At 45.7% G+C, this 23,328-nt stretch overlaps 1 protein-coding gene across 15 annotated transcripts in view; it reads right to left on the reverse strand.

The window, feature by feature from the left end:
• Positions 1-19,351, reverse strand: part of Mapk8ip3 (mitogen-activated protein kinase 8 interacting protein 3) — a 41,774-nt gene extending 22,423 nt beyond the window's left edge. For 8 of the 15 annotated variants that reach the window (XM_036197865.1, XM_036197860.1, XM_036197870.1 and 5 more), the window contains exons 1-4: positions 18,887-19,351; positions 8,690-8,810; positions 5,305-5,375; positions 4,988-5,079 (exon numbers count right to left, since the gene is read on the reverse strand). In XM_036197865.1, the coding sequence (XP_036053758.1) occupies positions 4,988-5,079; positions 5,305-5,375; positions 8,690-8,810; positions 18,887-19,204 (602 nt within the window). In that variant the 5' untranslated portion in view covers positions 19,205-19,351. Of the gene's footprint in view, positions 1-1,133; positions 1,158-4,987; positions 5,080-5,304; positions 5,376-8,689; positions 8,811-18,886 lie in introns of all 15 variants that reach the window. The other 7 variants (XM_036197867.1, XM_036197857.1, XM_036197866.1 and 4 more) reach the window with 1 other exon arrangement.
• Between the last annotated feature and the right edge of the window lie 3,977 nt (positions 19,352-23,328).

The raw sequence follows: 23,328 nt of genomic DNA on the forward strand, positions 1-23,328 counted from the left end.
AAAATGTGTGTCTTCTCCTTACTGCATGAAGAATGCCAGGGCGAAGAGGAAGGCTGAGGGCAGGAGCACACTCAGAAACTGCCTGTGGCTGGCTGTTTACCGTGAGTGTTGAGTCTGGGCAGGGGTCTCTTGGTAGAGACTGGGCAGTTAGTCTGTCCTGCCCCAAATAACACTGTCTTCTGCAGTAAGGAGACTCCTATCACTTGCTGGGACTTGACTTTGCTGTCTTTTTGGCTTGTCATGGAAAGGCTAGAACCAAAGAGGCTGGGCGCTACATGTGAAGACTATGGGTCGGGGCAGGGGAGGAATGCTCAGGGCTAAGGCATCGGAAGGCACTCTGCAATGTTTGGCACGTATGATTCCTTCACACAGGGCATGCTGGGCTTATTAGCATTAAGTGGAAAGAATTCAGATGCTGAGCCCAAGTGAGCTGGAGAGTTTATCTACTTGAACCTCCCCAGCTCAGCCCACAAGTGTGTGACAATACCCACCAGTGCCAAGTCTCTGGACCACTGAGAAAGCCAGAACAGCCAGGGACCAGAGCAGGAGCTCATTAGCCCTGTCTGTTCTAGCAGTCTTCCAACCTCCCTAACCATATTGTGGCCCCCATGGGCCTCGCTCTGACCCCATTAAGTACTCTTCTTACTTGTGATCCTGGGTGAGAATATAACGTGTTCCTAGTTCCAGGATGAGAACAGGGGAGGTGGCTCTTGTCTCAAAGGATGGAATAACACATACACTGCAGATGATTAAATCCACAGCTTGAGATGTTTCTACTGGCCTACCATCTCCCAAGTCGGAAAGTTGAAACTTCAGCCACATACTGCTCTCAGAGGCTAGAGTCAATGGCATGATTTCATCTGTGATAAGGGCAGACATCTCTTGAGTGTGGGGTCACCTGGAACCTCAGAAACTCAGGGAAATCCTGCTCTGTCAAGTACTGTGTGGCTATGCTGAGGTATCCATCAAGTTTGTATGTACTTCCTCAATCTTATGACTATATAGCTGAAGAAATTCATCAAAAAACCCCGTGATTTCAATCAAAGTAATCACTGTCCTAATTCTTCCTCCAGACAACCCCAACCTCATAATGACCTTAGCACTGCAGTGGACAAAGACCAGCAGGCTTTTACCTTTTCCTCCACGACTGGCGAGGACTGCAAGCAGCAACAGACACAATGGTCAGCACACAGCAGCAACAGCACAGAGGGCAGGACAAGAAGACCACATTAGAGAATAAAGGTCAAACTGGCAATATCTATGCATGTGTTCACAGGGAAATCACATGCATGATAATGGTGAGATGTCTGGACCCAGGTGTCCCCCCCCCTACACAAACAGCTATACACAGTATCTACAGGAATAGACACATGGGGTACAGATCTTTATGGTTTTGACAAAAGACCCTAGGATGTGACCTACTGATAAGGTAGCAGCAGGTGGATGAACACAGGGCTTATCACAAATATCTAGCACACATGTGCACATAGAAAAGAGACATACAGGCTCCCACCCACATCTGCAGCAATGGCTCAGAACCAGCAAGTGTTTGAGATTCCACTGAGTTCATTCCACACAGACAGACTCTGAAAACCATGCCAGGAGTGCAGGAAAAGGCCACATGCATCACAAGTGGCCAGCAACTCAAATTCAGGAGGCTTTATAAAGTCCCTGTGAGGAACTGGAAGATTCTGAGCTCAGAGGGGAGCAAGTTAAACATCTGACCCAAAGGACACAAAGCATCCTTCCACCTCAGTGCAAGGACAGAGCTTTGGCAATGCTGAAGTATTGTTCCCTGCTGTGATAGTGCACACACTTGGGATGGAGGAAGGGTTCTTTCTCTACCTCAACTAGCCCACTACTCTAGGTCAAGATAGTTGCTGACCATGCTTGGGGTTCTGTGCTACCTTGTTCCTGACTGGGGTTTAGATCATGGGAGACAGATTAGTTTAACTACTTACTAATGACAGGTAGAATGGAGTCTATGGGTTGAGGAACTTTTAGTGTCACTTTTAATGGCCAAGATGGTGGGAAGAGCCCAGAGGTGAGCATCAGTGCACCCCACCCACCCACTCGTCTCCACAAACCTGGTAATAAGCATCATTTTCCTATGCTGTGGAGACTCTTATGGAAGGTTAGCAATGGGTTTAGGAGACAAAGGCAACAGGGTTGCTTATACCTTGGCCTTGGGGAGCTCAATGGGGAGATCAGACCAAGCACCTAAGGGTTTGACCTCAGTGAGCAAGACATCCCACACTCTTCCTTGTCAGGTTGGAGAATCCCATTTGTCAAACAACAGAAAAGGCCATGAAGGCTTCTTTTGTTTCTAGAAGGCATGAACAAAGCCTTCTCCTAGCCAGCCACTCACTATGCTTGTTAGTCTTATTCTTGGCACCAAAGGTCCTGTGCTGCCCAGAGAACATAAGACGGCCACAGACAAAAGAGATTCACAGATCACCTTCTCATAAAGCATGTCAAGGGCATGCTGGTTCTTTTAGGGAAAAAAGGACAGGAAGCAGCACCAGCCAAAGGGTGCTAAACTCCTCTCAGGTAGGAAACATGCTTCCCACAGCCTGGTTGCCAGAAATGAAGACAAAAACCTGGTTATGAGAGAGAAGCCAGGGGTAGAAGTAAAGGCTCTAGATACCCAGCTAATGTAGACTACTCAAAGCTATGGGTCCCACAGAATACCTTGGTAACAACTTCCTGGACAGGCCTCTATTCCTTCACCAAGTAGATACACATAGCAAAGCCCAAGCTGCCTCAAGCTGTGGTGTCTCTTTTCCAAAGGAAAAACAGGTAACCTAACCTGGCCCATGGTGATGATCACAGTTCTCAGAGGTCAGCTTTGCTGCCTACATGGCTTTCCAAACAGCCCAGCTTTAGTTTTGGCTGAGCTCACAGGATCTATTTCTACAGAGCCACAGGACCTGGAGTACCCACCTGTGACATAAGATGCTGGGTAAGTCCAGTCTGCAATCCCGGGTCTAAGTCATGTTGCCCAGCTTCCTGTGATACATTGGGCATGATTCCCCCACATTTTCAATCATAAAGCTGCCAAGCAATTCTCTTTTTGTTTTTTAAGACAGTGTTTTACTCTGTGGCCTAAGCTACCCAGGAACTTAGTATGTAATCCTAGCTGGCCTTTAACATGGGCTTTCCTCCTGCCTCAACTCTGAAGTGCTCAGAATACAGACTTGAGCAATCATGCCTGGCTCCAAGGTGTTCTCCTGAAGGACATGCTGGCAAGAAGGTTCTGGAATGCTACAGCCAGAAACAAACATGCCAAACCTCCCAACCCCTCCAGCAAACTCAGATACCATCTCTGTTCCCTTAAAGATCACTGATTATAAGGTCAACCTGGTAAACTGGAAATTTTCTGAGGGCACAATGTGAAAGTGTCATAGTTTGCAAGGAAGGAGTTTTCCTGGGCCAGCAACTGACAGTATGAAGTTCAACACTTCTACTTTTCAGCAACAATAAACTGTCAGGTTGTATATCACCAAAATTTCATCCATACTGTCTCACTAATTCTTAGTACTTGGGATCTATTCAAACTGCTTGTACCCTGTCTATAGATCAGAACTGACTGTAAATATTGCAGACTCTACCTTCTGCTAGAAGTAGCAGCACCATGTCAGAGAACACACACTCAGCCCCTCCCTACCTTCTTCAGGTGTACAAGATCTGATTAAATGCATTCTTATTTTCACATCAAAAATTCTGGCATGCTAAAGAGGACAGCTTTGCCGGTCACTCAGAAAGTGGTTGATTAGCTCTATGTCTTGAACCTTCTCATGTGTAGATATAATGTATATAGGCAAGCAAGAGGAGGAGAATGCAGGCTTATTGTGAAGTGACTGGAGGCTTTCTCCAGTCTGGACTTGGCTTCAAAAGGTTCAGCTGCAGGAACTTGGGACAACAGAGCAATAGGGTGATGCCTGGTTCAACGTGTGGTTCTGGCTCCTGCCCCTCCTACACTTGACTAATGTCGTCTCTAATCACTCAACTCTCAAACTGGGGATGCCCTGGATGAGAACTCTGATGCTTGCTCTATAGATCTCCAGACTCAGACACAGAAAGTGTAAAGAATCCATGTTTAGCACTAAATCCTGAACTTGGGCCTAACAGGGACCTGGGGGAAGAAGGACATCATCCTACCCTACATGAAGTGCAGAGACAGGGACTGAGCAAAGTGGCCCATCATTCTTCTCCTAAAAAAGTTGATTAAGAATAGTACGTTCTAGAGCACTGGCATTACTATATGATGTTGTCATCTACAAATGTGTTGGGCTGCATTCTATGCAATTTGTCTATGGGCCAAATGTCTATGGGCCAAAGGCTAGACATGCCTGTTTTAGAGCATAGATGAAGAACACTAAGCTACTGCCCCAAGGGGAATATGTACATATTTTATGTAGATCTAAGTTTTAGATCCCATAATGCATCTGGATTGACTCTACCAGATGATACATATACTTCAGGATACATAAGAAAGTAAGGTGAAAAGTGCTGGGTGACTGTTTGACGCCCTCATTGCTTCGAAGTCACATTATCAGATCAAGGCCTCTCTTTACTTCTGAAAGGAGGCTGTACAGATCTTCCCAGTCCCTCCCACTGGCATCTATATAGGGGTTCAGGCAGGATATTAGAGCACCACTGAGTTAAATCTTGGTCAAGAGCCCATCCTTTGGCTCAAACCCCACACCCCACAGTATGCAAATAGCTATGAAAGCAATGTGAGCACTGACTGGCAAGTTTTCAAATATATTTTAATAAGTAGGAAAATTTGCAAAATCAGAATCCATAAAGAGCAAGGACAGACTGTATACAATCTTCCTGAACTTCAGGCACAGACAGGGGACTCAGAAGAAGGCAAAGCCTGCAGTTACAGCAGAAGCTATGTCCACCTTGATGCACATTCCCGCCCATGTCCCTGACACTCCCTCTTCCTGCCCACTAGGTCCTGCCCACTCAGCCCACCTACCTCCGCCCTGGCAGGCTGCTTTCTGTCTGGCCGCTACTCCCAACTTGCTGCATCTTGGATCTTTCAATGTGTTCCACGTAGGTCTGGATCATCTGTCAAGAGGGGATCCCTGTTAAAGTCACCCATGAACTCCCAATACTATAGTTCAGAAGTGCTGTGCTTTAATAAAACAGCTCATTTAGGGAACAAGAGTAGACAGCTTTTTACCAAACAACAAAGGCTTTAGAAGAAGTGATGAAAGATTAGTAGCCAATGCTAAGTGCAGCTTTAGCAGTTAAACCTACTCTCATCCCAGAAGGGTGTCCATTAGCACCTACCTCTGTGTGCCGCTGGTGTAGAGCATTGTACTCCTTCTTCATCTCAGATTCCCGTTCCTCCAATCGGGAAACTGGAAAATACAACCACTGTGTCAGCTGCAGTCCACTCTGTATAGCTTAGTACATGTCCTCTGAACTGTAACCAAACTCTGGCACATGGTACAGCAGGGCAGCACTTTGTACTCAGAAAGGGTGCTTTGCTCTCGGTAAGAGTCCTAGATGTAGAATATGATTGGCTGGTCAAGATTAAGTGGCATGTAGTATGTGCTGCACATGTGAGAATGCTCATCCTACTGTAAAGGAAATCAGGATGGGTAGAACTTACAAAATCATCTGCTTAGGATAGTCAGAAGTTTCCAAAACATAAGCAAAACTCACAGCATGTGCCAAGAGTAGTTGGAAGTGAGAACTCAGTGGTAAACTACTTGCCTAGTATGATGAACAAAGCCCTGGGTTCCATCCCCAATACCCCTAAAACAAATGAATACATAAATAAGTCTTTTTTAAAACAAAAGAAGTGAGAAACTCATAAAAAGAAACAAAACTCAAGTCAATAAGTAATCTGAGTCATGTTAAAGACTGACAGAACTCAGAAGTGTATGATGAAATGAACAGCAGCATTCCATACACACATCAATGCTGAACTTGTTTTCTCTAGGTTGCTAACAAAAACTGGTGACAACCTGAATGGTCCCCTCTTCTGTGGCATGTACCTATCTAAAAAATACAACTGACTGATAAGATAACTGGCAACACTGGCCAGGAAACTTGTCCCTGGGTCTTCCTAGTGTAGTCAACATGCCACTATCCCTGTGTGCCTTGCTCTGTACTTCTGCCTCTGTAGCCATTAAGTGATGAATATGGCTAAAACAAGGCAGGACATGTGAAACTTGTGTGTCCTGGACCTTGGGTAGTATGGTCCCTCACCGGCTTCCATCATCACTTTCTCCTGGCCTCCTGATGTCTTTTCTAAATTAACTTAACAAACTACATGGCTCCACATCTCATTTCAGACTACACTGCATTCTGTGACCTGGGAATGGGCTGCCAGGTGGTATCTGTGAAGGCTACTGCTGCGCATCCTGCATCTGTAAATCAATACTAGTGTGGGGACCTCTTTCTGAAGTTCAGCATATAGGCAAAGTCAGCTTCATTTTTTCTTGAAGGAGTCCAAATCATGGACACCAGCACCCAACAACAAATAGGATCTAGGACCCAATACACACTAGACCCATAGACACTAGCACCCAGGGACACCAGTACACATCACACATGAAGCCCAAGAATATCAGCACCCAATGCATATGGGGCCCAGGGACATCAGAACCCAACACATATGACCTAGGGACACCAGCATCCAACAGAGACACCAATATCCAAAGCCCATAACTTAGAAGAGTCTAGTACCTAGTATTGCACATGTAACTTATAGATACCAGTACCCAACCTACACATGACTTACATACTGGCACAGAACATATGTGACTTATATACATGACTTACAGACACTGGCAAGTTATTACACTAACTAAAACAGCATACATTTAAGTGGCTGCCCAAGAAGCAAAAGGTCTACCCATGTCAGGCTGTGTTCAAACTCAGCCTGTCTCTGTATCTGTCTGTCTATATGTGTTTCTGGAAGGAACCAGTATTAGACTCCAAGACCTTCCTGTGGGCCCTTGCTTGGATGTCTGTGCAGCTACTATCTGGTTGACAGCTTCCATTTGGCCCTCAGGCCTCATGCTGGCCTGGAGAATCACTACCTACTAATCTCAGTTGGCATTTTTTCCTTTCTAAGAAAAGAGCCGGGGCTGGAAAGATGGCTCAGTGGTTAAGAGTACTGTCAGCTCTTCCAGAGGACCCAGGTTCAATTCCCAGCACCCACAACTGTCTGTAATTCCTGCTCCAGGGGATTTGACACCCTCACAGAGACATTTATATAGGCAAAATATAAACAATCATAAAAATAAGTAAAAAAAAAAAAAAAAAAGAGCCAATAAGTTTTCACATGTGAAACACTCCAATCAAAAGGAAAGTCACAGCACCTGTATATATATATGGTTTATTGTACATGACCAAAACAGGCCTTTAGGTTTACTTGCTGTTTGCAGATACTAGCATGTAGAGAAGCAGCCTGCCCACTGCTCACACTTAGACTCTGATCCCTAGCAGGGTGTTAGTCTAGTACAGTAACCTCTAAGTCTCAGCCTTGGAATAGGTCAAACCCAACCTATTAAGCCGGTTTTTTTCTCTCCCCCAATTCAATTTTATTTTCGCAGAGAAATGAAGGTAGCTGTTTCTCAAAGTAACCAAATAAAGTGGCAAACATGTTTTAATCATTGAAATATTGAATTATAAAAAATATTGAAGCCAGGTGTGATGACACACGCCTTTAATCCCAGCAGAGGCAGGCAGATCTCTGAGTTTGAGGTCAGCCTGGTCTACAGAGTGAGTTCTAGGATAGCCAGGGCTATGCAGAGAAACTCTGTCTCAAAGGAAAAAAACCACTTAATGGATAGCTGTAATACTATAGTTTAAGTATAGTTGTAAGGATTTACTTTTATTATTTTAAATCATGTACATGTAGGAGTGGAATGGGAGGGTTGTACACATTAGTGCAAGTGCCTGAGGAGGTTAGGAACATCCAAACTTCCTTGAACTTGAGTTACAGGCAGTTGTAAGCTGCCTAATGTGGGTGCGGGGAACCAAATCAGGTTCTCTAGAAGAGCAGTATACAATCTTAATAATTAATCTCCAGTCCCTTAAATGCAACTTTAGAAGTTAAAATAATTGTTTTTATAGTTTTTAATTTTTAAAAGCACCCTTTCACCTTTCCTGTAGATACTTCTGACCGGAGTTTGGGAAAGGGGAAAACCCTGGCTTAACAGTTGATCCTGACCTACTATGATACTGAGGCTTAGAGGCTATTATGCTAAGGTTCAAGGTTTGAGATGAGCAGCAGGCAGGTGGCTAGTATTTGCAAACAGAAGCAAACCTATAGGTCCCTTAGGAACTGTCACTCAGACAGTGGCTCTATCAGTACAGCAATCTTTAGCTTTACAAAGATCAGCCAGGGCTCAAGGCCATAGTGCTTGGTTCCCCAGAACCACAGGAGAACTGAGGGTATGAGTGTTGAGTGTGTTGAGATTACACAGTAAAGCAAAAGTGTGCTGTGCCACAAAGACTATTTCCACAAAGGACTTGAGGCTGATTATGGAAATACAGGTGTGCCATGAGACAGAAGCAACACTTGAGAATCAGGGTGAAATGCAAACAAGGTAACCTTAGGCACCCACCCCCTTTAATCAACACTTGTGAATTCCACCCAAGGCCAGTTTTAAAATATACATGCAGTCCCAACGCAAGGCTCCTGCTAGCCACTTACTCTGATCTGCATAGTTTTTGGCCTTTAGCTCCAGCTGACGTGTCTGAAACTCATAATGTTCTACCTGGATCTGGAGTTCTTTCTTCTCTTGCTCCAAGGCATCTTCAAATTCAATGAATTTCTATGCATGGGAAAGACAAAAGGTCAGAAGGTGACAACAGCCTTTCACATGAAAAAGCACAAGTTCATGCCAGACAGTGGTGGCACACGCCTTTAATCTCAGCACTCGGAGGCGGAGGCAGGTGGATCTCCGTGAGTTTGAGGCCAGCCTGGGCTACAGAGCAAGTTCCAAGATAGCCAGGGCTACACAGAGAAACCCTATGTCAAAACAAACAAACAAACAAACAAAACCACAACAACAACCACCAAAACTTCTAAATGAAAGAAAGGCAATTTTTCTCCTCATCTCTATTTCATTATTTACCTCTTATTTTTTATGAATATGTGTGTGTGTGTGTGTGGTTGTGTGAGCTTATGTGTCCCACATGCAGGTAGGATCGATCCTAGAGCATCAGATCTCCCAGAATTGGAGTTAGAGATAGTTGTGAGCTGACATAGGTTTTAAAAATAGAACCTGGGTCCTCAGGAAGAGCAGTCAATGTTCTTAACCCCTGAGCCTTCTCTCCAGTCCCACTAATCTGCATTTTGATCATCCCTTAGCTCAGAATCAATCATTACAGCACTGAAAACAAGCATCACTTTCGAGTCTTTAAAAAAGCCCAGCCTGTGGAGTTTCTGATCATTGATCAACATCAAACCAAGTGAAAAGAAACCACTCTGCAAATGAAAGACACTCTAATCAGGCCCAAAGAGGAATGACCACCCACAGTGAGACCCTGGGTATGAACACAGTCTCAGCAGAGCGCCATTGTGATGGATACCTGGTGTGATTCCTACAGCAGTAAGGGTTGAAGAAGGAAGGGTGTTTAAGTACTGAACAAGAAACTGTAATGTGACCAAGAAATTCCATCTGTGGGAAGCATAAATACCTAGTGGGCTTTAAAAGCATAAAAAGCTTCTCAGAGGACATGAATATAAAGCTAACCTTGAACTTCAGGCCTCAGTTTCTGGTTAGGGCCATGCTTCATATAATAACCCACCTACACTCAGTCCACAGCTGTCCCATCAGTCTGATGTCTCTCCTGCTGCAGCCTGTCCAGGAGCAAAGAGCTCCCTGAAGGAAGGAAGGAAAGGATGACTCATCCTGTATAGGCAGTGAAGAGTGTAAAACCCCAGAGGAGTGAGGAAGGAGCTGGGAGGGAAGAGACTGCAGCCAGAAGGAAGTCTACACAAGATTAAGGACATTGCAAAAGTAAGCTGAAGGAAGAATACCCCATAGCCAGTAAAATGCAGGGGGAGTCTTTGTGTATATGCAGGTATACAACAATGAAAACAAGTGATTGTGAATCAACTGGATACAATTACTATTTGAAGAATACATAGAAACTAGTCAGCCTTTTTTTTTTTTTTAAGAATTCCATGAAATGAGATTGTTCTTCCCGTTTTACATATAAAATATGAAGTGAAGAAGTCAACTTTATATCCCTGTCAAATATAAAAGGTGACAACAGAAGTCAGCATTCAGGACTCTCAGGATGCAGAGTGCTGGCTATGCAATCTCTTACAATGGGGTTCATGTGGCTGTTACAGCTTTCCTAAACCAAACATGCTTTACTGAGAAGGTGAACCTCTTCTCTCTCACAGTTCTGTAGCACAGAAACACCCATAAGAACTCATCTAGTGTGTTAGAAGTGAAAGCAGAGGAATCAAAAATCAGGTTCGTTCACATTGTGGATAAGGAGAAAGAAGGGGAATGAATTTCCAAAAGGAAAATGTGCTTTATGGGTCTCTTGTCTTAAGCAAGCGGACAGGCAAGGAGCTGGGGGCAACTTGGGCTTCTGAGCCTGTGCCATCACCTTTGGCTACATTCTGGTACCAATAGGGGCATCTATATCCATCAAGTATTTATCCAGGGCTAGTTGGGACAGCAAGCCCTAACATTAGATGTTTCTTTATGGCCAAGTTTACCTGTCTCGAAAAACCAAATAAATAAATAAATAAATAAATAAATAAATAAATAAATAAATAAAAAGAACTACCTAGGTCTGAAACTCAAGAGTTGGGAGGCTGGTGTTATAGACACTATCTTCAAGAACTACTAGGCAGCACAGGAAGAACAGGGATAGTTCTTAGATGTGAGTTAGTAGTATGGCCATAGTTCAGGAATGTAGCAAGTGTTTCTCATATTCATGCTAAAAATCCATCCAGTATCCATCTGAAACACTGATTTAATGCACTCTGATTTTTAGGACAAGCAATCAAAGAAACAAATAAAATCACAGCATGGAGGTGGTGGCACATGCCTTTAATCCCAGCACTCAAGAGGCAGAGGTAGGTAGATATCTGAGTTCAAGGCCAGCCTGGTCTACAGAGCTAGTTTCAGGACAGCCAGGGAAACACAGAGAAACCCTGTCTTGAAAAAAAACTGGGGGTGGGGCTGGGTTGGGGTAAGGGGAGAGAATATAATCACACCTCATGCTCAAGGCCAGCCTCAGCAAAATAGTAACCTTGAAACTAGCCTAGGCTACATAAGCCCTTGTCTCAGAGACTAGAGAGATGGCTCAGTGGTTGCAGAGTATTTCCAACACCAACACGGCTTACAGCTATCTGTAACTCTAGTCTCAGGGAATTCTTTGCCCTCTTTTGGTCTTCTGGTTACCAGGTACATAGACAGTTACACAGATACACATGCAGATGAAACACCAAGACACATAAAATGAACAAATTTAACAAACAAACTAACCTACCACAATAACAAAAAAAAAAAAAATTAAAAAATTAAAAATTAAAAAAAAAAAAAGTGTGGCAGCTCATGTCTATAATCTAGGCCTTTGGAAGACCAAGACAGTACTACCACAAGTTCAAAGCCAGCCTAGGCTAGAGAATAAGACTGTCTTAAAAAACTGTGAAAGAGGGTTGGGGATTTAGCTCAATGGTAGAGCGCTTGCCTAGCAAGCACAAGGCCCTGGGTTCGATCCTCAACTCAAAAAAAAACAAAAAAACAAAAACAAAAAAAAAAATTGAAGCAGGGCGGTGGTGGTGCACGCCTTTAATCCCAGCACTCGGGAGGCAGAGTCAGGTGGATCTCTGTGAGTTCGAGGCCAGCCTGGTCTACACAGTGAGTTCCAGAAAAGGCACAAAACTACACAGAGAAACCCTGTCTCCAAAAAAAAAAAAAAAAACAAAACTTCGAAAGAGGGCTGAGTGTGATGACTCATGCTTCTAATCTCAATACTTGAGAGGCAAAGGAAGGCAGATCTCTGTAAGTTAAAGGCAAACCTGATCTACCTAATGAGTTCTAGGCCAGCCAGTGCATATTAACTAGCCAGGGCTGAACAATGAAACCCTGTCTCCAAAAACCAACCAAATTAACAACAACAAAACAGAAATGAGGTAGGAAGGAGCAAGGGGGTGATACAAGGGAGGAAAGAAAAATGAAGATAAAACTGAAATCTAAGTGTCTTCCTTCATGAAAATCTTCCTCTGGGTGGGGGTTGGGGGTTGGGGAAGATGCCTTTTTCCGGAAATCTTTATCCTCTGTGGCCCTTTCCCTAGTTTGGGTTGGTTTCTTCCTTCCTAAAAAATATTCATTTTGTTTCACATAGTGAGTTGTGCATGCACTTATGAGTGCAGGTGCCCACAGTGTAGAAAGGGTATCAGATTCCCTGGAGCTAGAGTTATAGGTGATTGTAAGCCATCCAATATGGGTGCTGGGAACTAAACTTGTTGGTCCTCAGCAAGCAGTACATGGTCTTAACTACTGAGCCATCTCTACAGCCCCTTCCTAATCTGATCCAGCTTTACCCTCATTTTGATGTAATAACCTACTAATGCCTCAGTTGACACAAGTCCTTGCTTTCAAGAAACAAGCATTTTAAGGCCAGGGAGATGGCTCCATGGGTAAAAACACTAGTCATACAAGTCTGACAACCAGCTGAGCAGTGGTGGCGCCCGCCTTTTATCACAGCAATCGGGAGGCAGAGGTAGGAGGATCTCTGTGAGTTCGAGGCCAGTCTGGTCTACAGAGCGAGTTCCAGGATAGCCAGGGCTGTTATACAGAGAAACCCTGTCTCAACAAACCAAAAAAAAAAAAAAAAAAAGCCTGACAACCTGAGTTGGTGGATCCCTGTAACCCACAAATAAGCTGGATATTGTGGTATTCATCTTAAGTGAGATGTGAGACAAAGACTGGAAAATCTCCTAGAAGCTTTTGGGCTAGCTGGCCTGAATATGCAAGACAGCAGCAGAAATAGGAGAGGCCCTTCCTCAACAAGGTAGACAGTGAGAAGCATCTCTGGAAAAATTGTCTCTGACCTCCACATGCATGCTTGTGATATGCACTTGTTTACCATCATTCACACACACACACACACACACACACACACACATACACACACACACACACAAACTTAAAAAAAAAAGCAGCGTTCTAAATATGAGTCAGACAGAGCTATGGCTAAGTGTGTGTCTGCAGGATTGTGAGCTTTTTCTGGGTATTTGCTGAGAGGAAGGAAGGGTAAGAAAATGGCGAGCTAAGACAAAATGGGACAAGAGCCCCAAATGAGGCAGAGAAAAGAAGGAGTGACACTTCAAATCCATAGGAGACCTAAGAAGCTTAGTGAGAAAGGGTGCTCCAAACATTGTCATAATAGGCACAGCTTTGACTCTGTCCCTGTTGATTTCAGGAATCTTTCAGAGAAACATCACCAAATGGAAGGACATCCTTAAAGATAGAGGCATGTCACATTTAACTTATTATCCCCCAAATATCTTATCTATAACAGGTATTCAATGTGTCACAGGCAACAACCTCAACAAATCTCAAAACCATGAAGCACAGTGAAAAGGCAGACAACAGTACCCGCCTGAGTCCACTGAGTTAAACCTACAAGATGAACGTTAAAGAATGAGGTAAACAGTCATGGGGGTGAGAGGCAGAGACAAGCAGAGAACAAGATCTGGGAGAACGCTACAACAGTGTGCAAGACTTCAGGGGCTTACACAAGTGTTCAAAATCAAACTGGACACTAAGCATATGCAGTCAGTGTATGTCAATGAGACCTAGATACGAGAGTTAACCTCTACCCCCCAAACAAAAGACTAAAGGAGGAAATAAAGCTCATAAGCAAAGATTCAACCTTGTGTCCAACGGCACAGCTGATTTCCAGGCACCAGGGATTTCCCCAACAGTCCTCTTCGCAGCCCAGTGAGAATTCATCACCTCCTGGGCTGTTTCCTAGACAGCTGGCACCCTCGTCCACCGTCACACAGTAGTCTCTACCTGGTCTCCACACAGCTCTCTAACTGGGAAATGTCCACTCAAAGATACAAACCTATGGGTTTGGGGTTTTTGTTTTGTTTTGTTTTGTTTTGGGGGGTCTTGTTTTTTAGTTTTTTGAGACAGGGTTTCTCTGTGGAACAGTCTCGGCTGTCCTGAGACTCAGTTTGTAGACCAGGCTGGCCTCTAATTCACAGAAATCCACCCACCTCTGCCTCCCCAGTGCTGGGAGTCGAGGCCTGGTACAAACCTATGTTTTAAGCACTTTCCTTTCTTGTCTGATGCTAACTTAAAAATATCAGTCACCTGCTCTTATATGAAGTCAACTCAGCCGGACTGCTCACACAGACAGATAAACTGGTATGGTTGTCCTGGCCACATGTGTTTGTTTCAAGTTAAAAGGAATGAAAAACAGAGGCTGGGCATGTGGCTCAATAGTAGAGAACTTGCCTACCATGCTTTGAGGTCCTGTTTTCCATTCCCAGCACTAGAAAAAGAAAAAGGAAAAACAAAGCCCACTTCCACAGTTCCAACAGTCACAGTGAAAATGCTCACAGGCCACTGTAGCCAGTGGTTACTGAACTGAATAGTATAAAAACGGGCAGGCCCATTGTCACAGGAAGTTTGTATGGCAGAATGGTTGCTCCAAAGAGACAGTCCTTACGCCTCAGGAACTAAAGCATTAGTGTGGAGAGATGTGCACAGAAACAAGAAGCTGGCTTTCTTTCCCATCACACAGGGCTAGCATCTCTTTGAGGGTACAGGTAGGGAAAAGAGAATAACTCCGGGGGTGGGGGAGGGGAAGAAACAGCCATAAGCCAAAAGATACTAAACTCTTCAGAGTTGGTGCATGATGGGGAACGTTCATGTTCTCTTCAGTTGGGGCGGCAGAAGTAGTCTGATAAACCTTTCCAGGGTAAAGCGAGAGAAGCAGCACTTGGGAAGGTAGGAGGCCTCTTCCCACTTAAAGTAGGAACCTGAGAAAGGGGTATCAACCTGGGTCTCACGCACCTTCAAGACACCATCTTTCACATGACCAGGATGTCACAATCTCAGTAGCGCTAGCTTTCTTTCTAGAAGATGGGTCTGGTTACCAGGTCACATGAAAGCCAGACCAAGGCACCCCTTGAAAAGGGACAAACCTAAGTGGTCATCATGTATCAAGGTTGCAAACAGCAGAAATGAGGAGCTGTTTCAAATATGAGACTGCAGGGACACTGCAAGAGTCTTGAAGAGGCCTTTGGAGGGTGACAGAGCTTTAAAAAAAAAGGCAACATGGAAGAAAGCTCACATTTGGGACTCCGGGTGAAGAATATTATTTTTGCATGTTTTCTGTGTTTTATTTAAAAACAAAGTTTTAAAAAGCATATTACTTAAATCTAGAATTTGGAAGAACTGACCTCTATTACAGGTCCTCAGCCCTGTTGTCTGCGCTGCCACAGTGGATTTCTGACACAGCAGGACATCACAACAATACATAACAAAGCATCAGTCTAGGGGCTCAAGACTCCAGTTGGCCAGTCCTGTGTTCTCTCTGGCTGCACACTGTTTCTGTACCTATTTCTATTTGTTTCCATCTTTTAGAATTTCTTGGAACAAGGATGAGCACTTGCATACCATGTATGAGGAGGCTCTGAGCACAACATGGAGGAAACGACTGTTTCCTCCTGGTGACTCCAGGATTGCTACACTGGAACAACTTGGGGAGGCAAAAGGAAAGACAACTCTGACTACCACAGCCTAACAGCTTTTTCCATAGAAATCAATGTTAGGAGTTGGGGGTGTAGCTCAGCATTCAAGGGGACCTGAGTTTAATTTTTTAGCACATTAGGAAACAACTGCTCTTAATGTGACTGAGGAACCACAAGCTGGGGCTAGTGAGATGACTCAGTGGTCAAGAGCACTGACTGCCTTTCAGACGGCCTAGGTTCAAATCCCAGTATCCACATGGCAGCTCACAACTGCCTGTAACTCCAGTTCCAGGAAATCTCACACTGACATACAATCAGGCAAAACACCAATGCACATAAAAGTATTTTTTAAAAAGAGACCATATGTTTTCCAAGCAGTGGTGAATTTACTATTTGTAATATGAAAATAAAAACACAAATTCCTGACTTAACGCATTAATTCACTTATGAAAGGTACTATTCATTGAGTAGGTTTGGTGTTCAGGTTACCCCTGCCCCCATTTAATCCCATGCAAATGTTTTTCTATGATCATGACTATTCTTGTTTTACTAGGAAAAAAAAGAAATCTTGGATCACACTCTTCCATTTGGAGTCTTTCTTTGTGTAGCAGCAAATGCCACATCATCAGTAAATGGCCAAAGAACCCACCTGAGTTGCTTGAGATGAGCTAAAGAATGCTTCCTAGCACATTCTTTAGGGTAAAGAAGACTTAAAGGCAATAAAGACACTAATTCTCTGTCTCTCAAACGTATATTTTTGCTGGGCACTGGTGACACACGCCTTTAATCCCAGCACTCAGGAGGCAGAGGCAGGCGGATCTCTTGAGTTCAAGGCCAGCCTGATCTATAGAGCGAGTTCCAGAACAGCCAAGGCTATACAGAGAAACCCTGTCTCAAACCCCCTGGCTCCCCCCGCCCCCAAAAAACTCATAATTTTTCTTCCTATGATCTGTGTGCTTGTCTACTGTAAGGCAAAGGCTAGCACAGCTGGCTGCCCCTTTCTAATCCTTTTCTCTTCCAGTGAGAAAGGACTTTGGGATAAAAAACACTTCCTATTAGAATCTTCCCAATCAGTAACAACTCAACAGATCACAAGGCCTAAGCCATGCCATCTAAGGCTGACCTGAAACTGTATTAGGGACTCTGCCCTCACTGCTAAATTCACCTTGCTACAATTTTCTTTCTGGGACACCAATGGCCAACAGTGATACTTGTAGTGGGACTGATTCATTACTCCTGGCAACCCACTCACTTTACGATACAGCTACAACTGAAAGTCTGAGAGAAGCTGGGAAAGGTGTGTGGTCCCTGAGGATAGGAAGGCCAGACTGGCGTCTGCAAACTCTACATCTAAGTCCCTCCTCCCAGGTCCTGAGTTCTAGAGAATGAACCACTTGGTATCAGGGTAAGAAGTGGAGGGCTAAAATGTTTTCTCTAAGGATTTTTAAAAGCCTGCAGGGCAGTGGCACACACTTTTAATCCCAGCACTTAGGAGGCAGAGGCAGGCTGATCTCTGTAAGTTAGAGGCCAGCCTGGTCTACACAGTGAGTTGTAGGGCAGCCAGGGCTACACTCTGAGAAACTCTGTCTTGAAAAACAGACACAAACAAACAAACAAAAACCTTGAAGGTTCTGTCTTCTCCAAAGGCTGCTAGCAGCTCAGGTTACCGACCTCTGACTAAGATGAGCAAGCAAGGTGCCTGGGACAGCACTCTTCTGCACTGTGACAAGTCTGCATCCAGTGATGCATAGCTCCTGGCACATCACACCCATCTGATCTCAAGTCCCTGTCTAGAAAAAGAAGCTGGCCACTAGTGCACAGCTGTGTGTGGTGTTTTGTTGTTTTTACAGAACTGAAGATAACCACCTACTTCATTCCACATAATAGCTAGAATGCCAACTGTTTACAGTATCTAGTCACTCTTTAGTTTTAACCTCATGGAGGTCCCTCCAAGGGCATAGTGTGGGCACTTAACAGCATCTTCCACCTGGCCAGCCCAGCATCTGTTTACTTCTTGCTTTGCTCAGCTTCTCTAAAGAGCTGGATCTTGACAGTGCTGCAGTCTGCAAGCCACATGGACACTCACTCCTTAACCCAACTTGTGATTAAACTGGGAAAAAGTGTCAACACCACAGAGAGCAGGTGCCTATTCCACAGAGCCCATTTTTAAATTGTAAGATTCTAACTCAGCCTTACGGCTGTCCACCTTCATTTTCTCCTTTTCCTCCACATCAGTGATCTTGACTATGTAAGCACAGAGGCAAGAGGGAAAAATACCCGAATTCTCTGTCAATGTACCAAAAGTCCCCCGAGAGTTCAAGACAATGGAGAGTGAGAGAAGGCACAAGTCACACACAGCGCCAGGGTTGGGCTACAAGGGCCGAACACTGCAGACTTCTGGGGAACTGCCCCACTATGCAGCAATATGACCCCGAAGGAAAAGCTTGGGCTGGTGCCAAGGTCTACCCTAGATCTTGGCCTGTCCTTTCAAAAGTGGTCAGTGTGTGACCTTGGTCTAGCCCAGACACTTTCTGAAGCCAGTTCCCTCCTCAGTAAAATGTCTGAGGTCACCCTGAGCCCTCCTCCTCACATCCTAAGAATGTTTGAACCCCCTATGTTGAGAACTTGAGGAAGCCAGTCAAGTGGTGCCTGTGCACCTCAATTCAGAAACAGCATCTCCACAGTCAAAAGCAAAGCAATCCACAATATAAGGAGGGAAAAAAAAAAAAAAGCTTTTATCCTAACCGGGTCACGGGGCCACTAATTTAAGAAGCCAAAAAAATCAAAAAGGACTTTTAATTTCAAGAACAGTCCCTAAGACTGTGTCAACTTCACTGAAATGGAATTTAACCTCAGATAAGGAGCCACTTCCCACCATAAACAGAAGAGCGTTTACTTCCAGAATAGTAGAATTTCTGGGCTTTGCGATCATCGAGGGCAAGTTGCTCAGAAGACCGAAGGAATAAAAACCCAGAGCCAGCAGGCGGCAGCCAAGGTCAGAGGGGAGCAGGACTGGGCCCACGTCTCCGGGACTCTGCACCGGCTGCGCTCTGGCTGCAAACCGGATGGAGAAAGCGGCACTTGCAGCGGCGGATGCCGCGCGCCGGGCCGCCCGGCCGGGCCGCCTCCCCACTCCGTCCCCTTCCGCGGCGGCCGGGGCCCACGCACCTCCTCGGCCTGTTTGCGCAGCGCCTTCTCGCGCTCGTACTGCGTGAGCAGCTGCTCGTTGTCCTCGCGGAGGAGCTCCAGCTCCACCTCGTGCTCCTGGTTCTCGCTCAGCACCGAGTCCAGGTTCTCCAGCACGTTCACCACCAGCGGCATGAGCTCCTTGACCACCTCCTCGTCATAGCAGTGGATGAGGCGCTCGAACTCGCGGTAGATGGAGCCCGCCAGGCCCGACACGCGCTCCGACATAACCGAGCCCGAGCAGTAGTCGTCTTGGTACACCACCACACCTCCGCCCTCGTCCATCTGGATCTCCATCATCGCGGCTACCGCCGCCGCCGCCAGCGCGGCTCGTTCCGGTGCCCGAGTCCACGGGCCGCTATCACCTCAGGCAGCCGCCACCTTAGGATGCGCCGCCGCCCAGGCCGCGCCCGTCACTCCCCTGCCGGAAGTCCCGCCTGGCCGCGGGGGTGGAGCCCCGTTCTGCCCCGCCCTGGGTCGTGCGCCTTGACGCTAGAGGAAACGGGGCTGGGAAGTTTCCGGCCGCCTGGCTGGTCGTGTTTGACAGCCCGCTCGTTGGGGCTGGAAAGACCTGGCTGATTCTGTGTCTCTGTCCGGTTTGTCTCCAGACTTTTGTAGTATACTCTGGCCGACCTCGACGTTCACGCGACATGTGTCACGTGCCCCGTTTCTGGCTGTTTCACGCTCTGCTGGTTGCTTGGGTCCAAGCAGTGATTCATCTGCGTCGCCCGATGGGGTTCTAGGGTCCTTATGAATGGCAGTACTTTGAGGCCGGCATATAAAGCAAGTCGATCTACTGAGTGTTCTATTTGCTGCTGAGGATACCATGAGCCTGACTTTGCACTGTGGCGCCTCATTATATACTGACTACTTTATGCTAACATGATTTCCCCCCCTCCCAGAAGAGGGCATCTGAACTGGAGTTCTAGTCCATTGTGAGCAGCCATGTGGATGGATGGCCAGAAAGTGAACAGAGGACCTCCTCTGTAAAAGCATGTGCTGTCAACCGCTGAGCCAACTCTCAGCTACCAGGTCTTACTCCTAACCACACCTACCCGATGAGTTCAGAACACTTATAACATGGCTCACAATTTCGTGCAGGTGTGTGTGTGTGTGTGTGTGTGTGTGTGTGTGTGTGTGTTGACAAAGTCTTACTGTGTAGCACTGGCTGACCTGGAATTTGCTATGCCTGGCCTCAAACTCTTACGGAACTGCCTGCTTCTGCCATTCAGCTGAGATTAAGAGCACATACTATCACTGGAGCTATAAATCCCCCACTTTTTCAAACATAATTTGGTTTTTGTTGTTGTGGTTGGTTTTGGTTTCTTCGAGACAGGGTTTTTCTATGTTGCCCTGGCTGTCCTGGAACTCACTCTGTAGAACAGACTGGACTTGAACTCTCAGATCCACCTACCTCTGCTTCCCCAGTGCTGGGATTAAAGGGGTGCACCACTACTACTGTGGCAACATAATTTGCTACATAGACAAATACTCACCTACCCTAAGAGACTGTTTTGTAACAGGGCTCCCAGAATTTAGCACAACGGACTTCAGGACTCCACGATGGAAGTGCCATTCAGGCTGTAAAATTCAGCTTGTACACAGCACCACCTGCCAAAAATGTAAACAAAGACCTAATCTATCAAAATCTATAGTTCTGGGAAAGTTTCTAAGTGTAGTAACCTTGCTTTTTGGCTTCTGTAGTTATGCTTCTGGCTAACTGTTCTTGCTAACTGAAGTATGTAAAGCCAGGACATGTTTTTTTGTGCTTAAAAGCTCACCCAGAGAAAAGTGTTGGGTGATATTCGATTGCACTGTGAACCTCAAGTTTGCATTTGCATTAGTTAAATATATTAGTTGAAGTTAACCTTGGGTGAGGATTCTGAGTTAACAACCAGTTGACAGAAAGTAATTACAGAGCATCAGAGGGCATCTGGAAGAGATAGGCACACTGGAAGGAGTAGAGAGGGATTGGGAGTGGTGTGGCTTTTTTTGTTTGGTGGAGTGGAAGGACACTCTCTTCAGGAGATGCCAGCAAGAAGAGGTTAACTAGCTGTTACTCAACCTCTCTGAGCTAGCAAGTTTTCACCCCAGCCTTTGAATCTCGAGTCTTATTTATAAATACAATGAGAAGGATTTAATTAAAGCTTCCTTTAGCGGTAGCAGCAGAGCTGGTGCCTGAGGGAACATAATCCCTGCCAGGCTGTGGTCTGAGTGGCCGGGTCACTGCCAGAGAAGCAGGCTGGTAACTGCAGAGTTGCAATTGCTGGCTGAAATAGCAGTAGATTAAGCTACAGCCTCTGTGCAAAAGTTAAAGCAACAGCTCAGGGCTATGCTGGGATCCTGAAAACCCAGTGCAATCACTGACCAGCTAATACTTTGTATTGGCTTAAACCCATGTCTGAGCAGTCTTTCATGGTGAATACCCTCACAATCTTTCTGGAGGCCCCAGCAAGATCCTAAAGACTAGACCTTGAGACACCATGGGTCTCAGAGCCCCTTGGAGGAAGGAAGAGTAAAGTGGTCAGGGAACTTCTAGGGGTGTACAACCTGAGATGTTCCAGGTCCCCAGGGTCCCCTTTGATCAATTGCTGCCAAATGCTTCAGAGGTGTTTGACACTTTCACCCGAAAAGAAAACAAATTAGGAACTCACCTGGCCTGTCACCTCTGGAGGTAAGTGTTGTTAAGGCACCTTATGTTTGAACACATAGGAGAGGTCAGACACGGCTGCTGATCCAAGGTCTGGGATCTATGTGAGATGTCACTGGATCCTTCTGCTCAGCTGTATGACTGTGTGGGGCCACCCCTAGTTTCTCCCCCACCCCTCTCTGTGTGAGTTCTGTTTCCCCTCTTGTTGGGGACCTGAATCCTTTTGACTCTGCCAGGTCATAGTGGGGGGGACTTTCACCTGTCCCACTTCAAGAGCTTGTTTCATTGTTTGGCTCAGTACCTGTGTGGAGGTGGGGAGGGGCTGGGCCTCTCATCTAGGGCCCCCTGCCATCTAAGCAGAATGTGCACAGGGAGGGGGGAATAATTCCCCTAGGTGAGCATCCCCTCTGCTCTGTGCCTACTCTAAGCAGCTGCAGGGAAGCAGAAAAGTTCCCCTGGGCTGAGCCTAAAGGAAAAAGAAAATTCTACTTCGTTCCCTTTCATGACTCATACTACTAACCAATGAGCTGTATAACTGAAAAACTCAAACCCACCATTCTCTGAAAACAGGAAGAAAAACATGCCCACGGCTGGGCGGGAGGAGTCACTGCCAGAAAACCCAGGACTGGCCTTTTGTCCAGTACTGACCAAAGAGACTTGAAACAACTTTTGCTAGGTCCTTTATACAGGATTAAAAACAGCTACTAAAAAGATTTCCTTTGTCACCCAGTCAACCCCAGATATCAGGGGAAAAGGTATTAGTAGGTTCCAGTTGCTGTAGGTAGCTCAAAAGGTGTTTAACAACAGAGAACTGATTAGGAGAACTTTTGTATAAACTGAAACCCACCAACTGCTTCTCTGATAATGAGACACAGTTAGTCTTACAGATATCTACCAAACTGTAGTGTCTTGCCCTCTGTCAAAGGATTGTCTCTTAGCTGAAAGTTCTGCCTCCAATGAAAAGATACAGTTGGACATCTCTCAGACTAATAACAAAGATTCCGGGCCGGGCGGTGGTGGTGCACACCTGTAATCCCAGCACTCGGGAGGCAGAGCCGGGTGGATCTCTGTGAGTTCGAGGCCAACCTGGTCTACCAAGTGAGTTCCAGGAAAGGCACAAAGCTACACAGAGAAACCCTGTCTCAGAAAAACAAAACAAAACAAAACAAAACCAAAAACACAAAGATTCCCAGGGGTGTGGGCAGAACCCCCGCCCAGGGCTGGAACACAACCCCAAGTTCCTACCAGTTCAGCTAACCCCATCCAGGTTAAATAGTATCCAGTGACCCTGGAAACAAAGGGGGAAACTGCAGTCCATATTGCCTGGCTTGGAGAGAGAGGCATCCTGGTGCCCTTCCAGTCACCCTGGAATACACCTCTCATGCCTATGAAGAAATCTGAGATCTCTGATTCTTTCAGAGAAACATGTGTACACTGTCTTGGACCTGAAAATGGCATTCTTCAGTCACACACTGGCAGAGATGAGTCAACCCATCCTCACTTTTAAATGGACAGACCTAGAAGGAAGTTGCAGTGGGCAAGTTACCTGGACCAGGTTGCCCCAAGGATTTAAAAAAAAAAAAAATCTCTAACCCTATTTGATAAGACAATAAGAGCGGACCTCCTGCCCTTCTGTCAGAGGTTCCCAGGAAAATAGATTGTAAAAGGGCCACTAAGGGATGGTTGAAAGAGTTACAGATCATGGGCTACAGAATGTTCACTAAGAAAGCCCAGCTTTGCTGGGCAGTGGTGGCACACATCTGTAATCCCAGCA

The sequence above is a fragment of the Onychomys torridus genome, chromosome 8 (genome assembly GCF_903995425.1).
Source record: "Onychomys torridus chromosome 8, mOncTor1.1, whole genome shotgun sequence".
Taxonomy (NCBI): domain Eukaryota; kingdom Metazoa; phylum Chordata; class Mammalia; order Rodentia; family Cricetidae; genus Onychomys; species Onychomys torridus.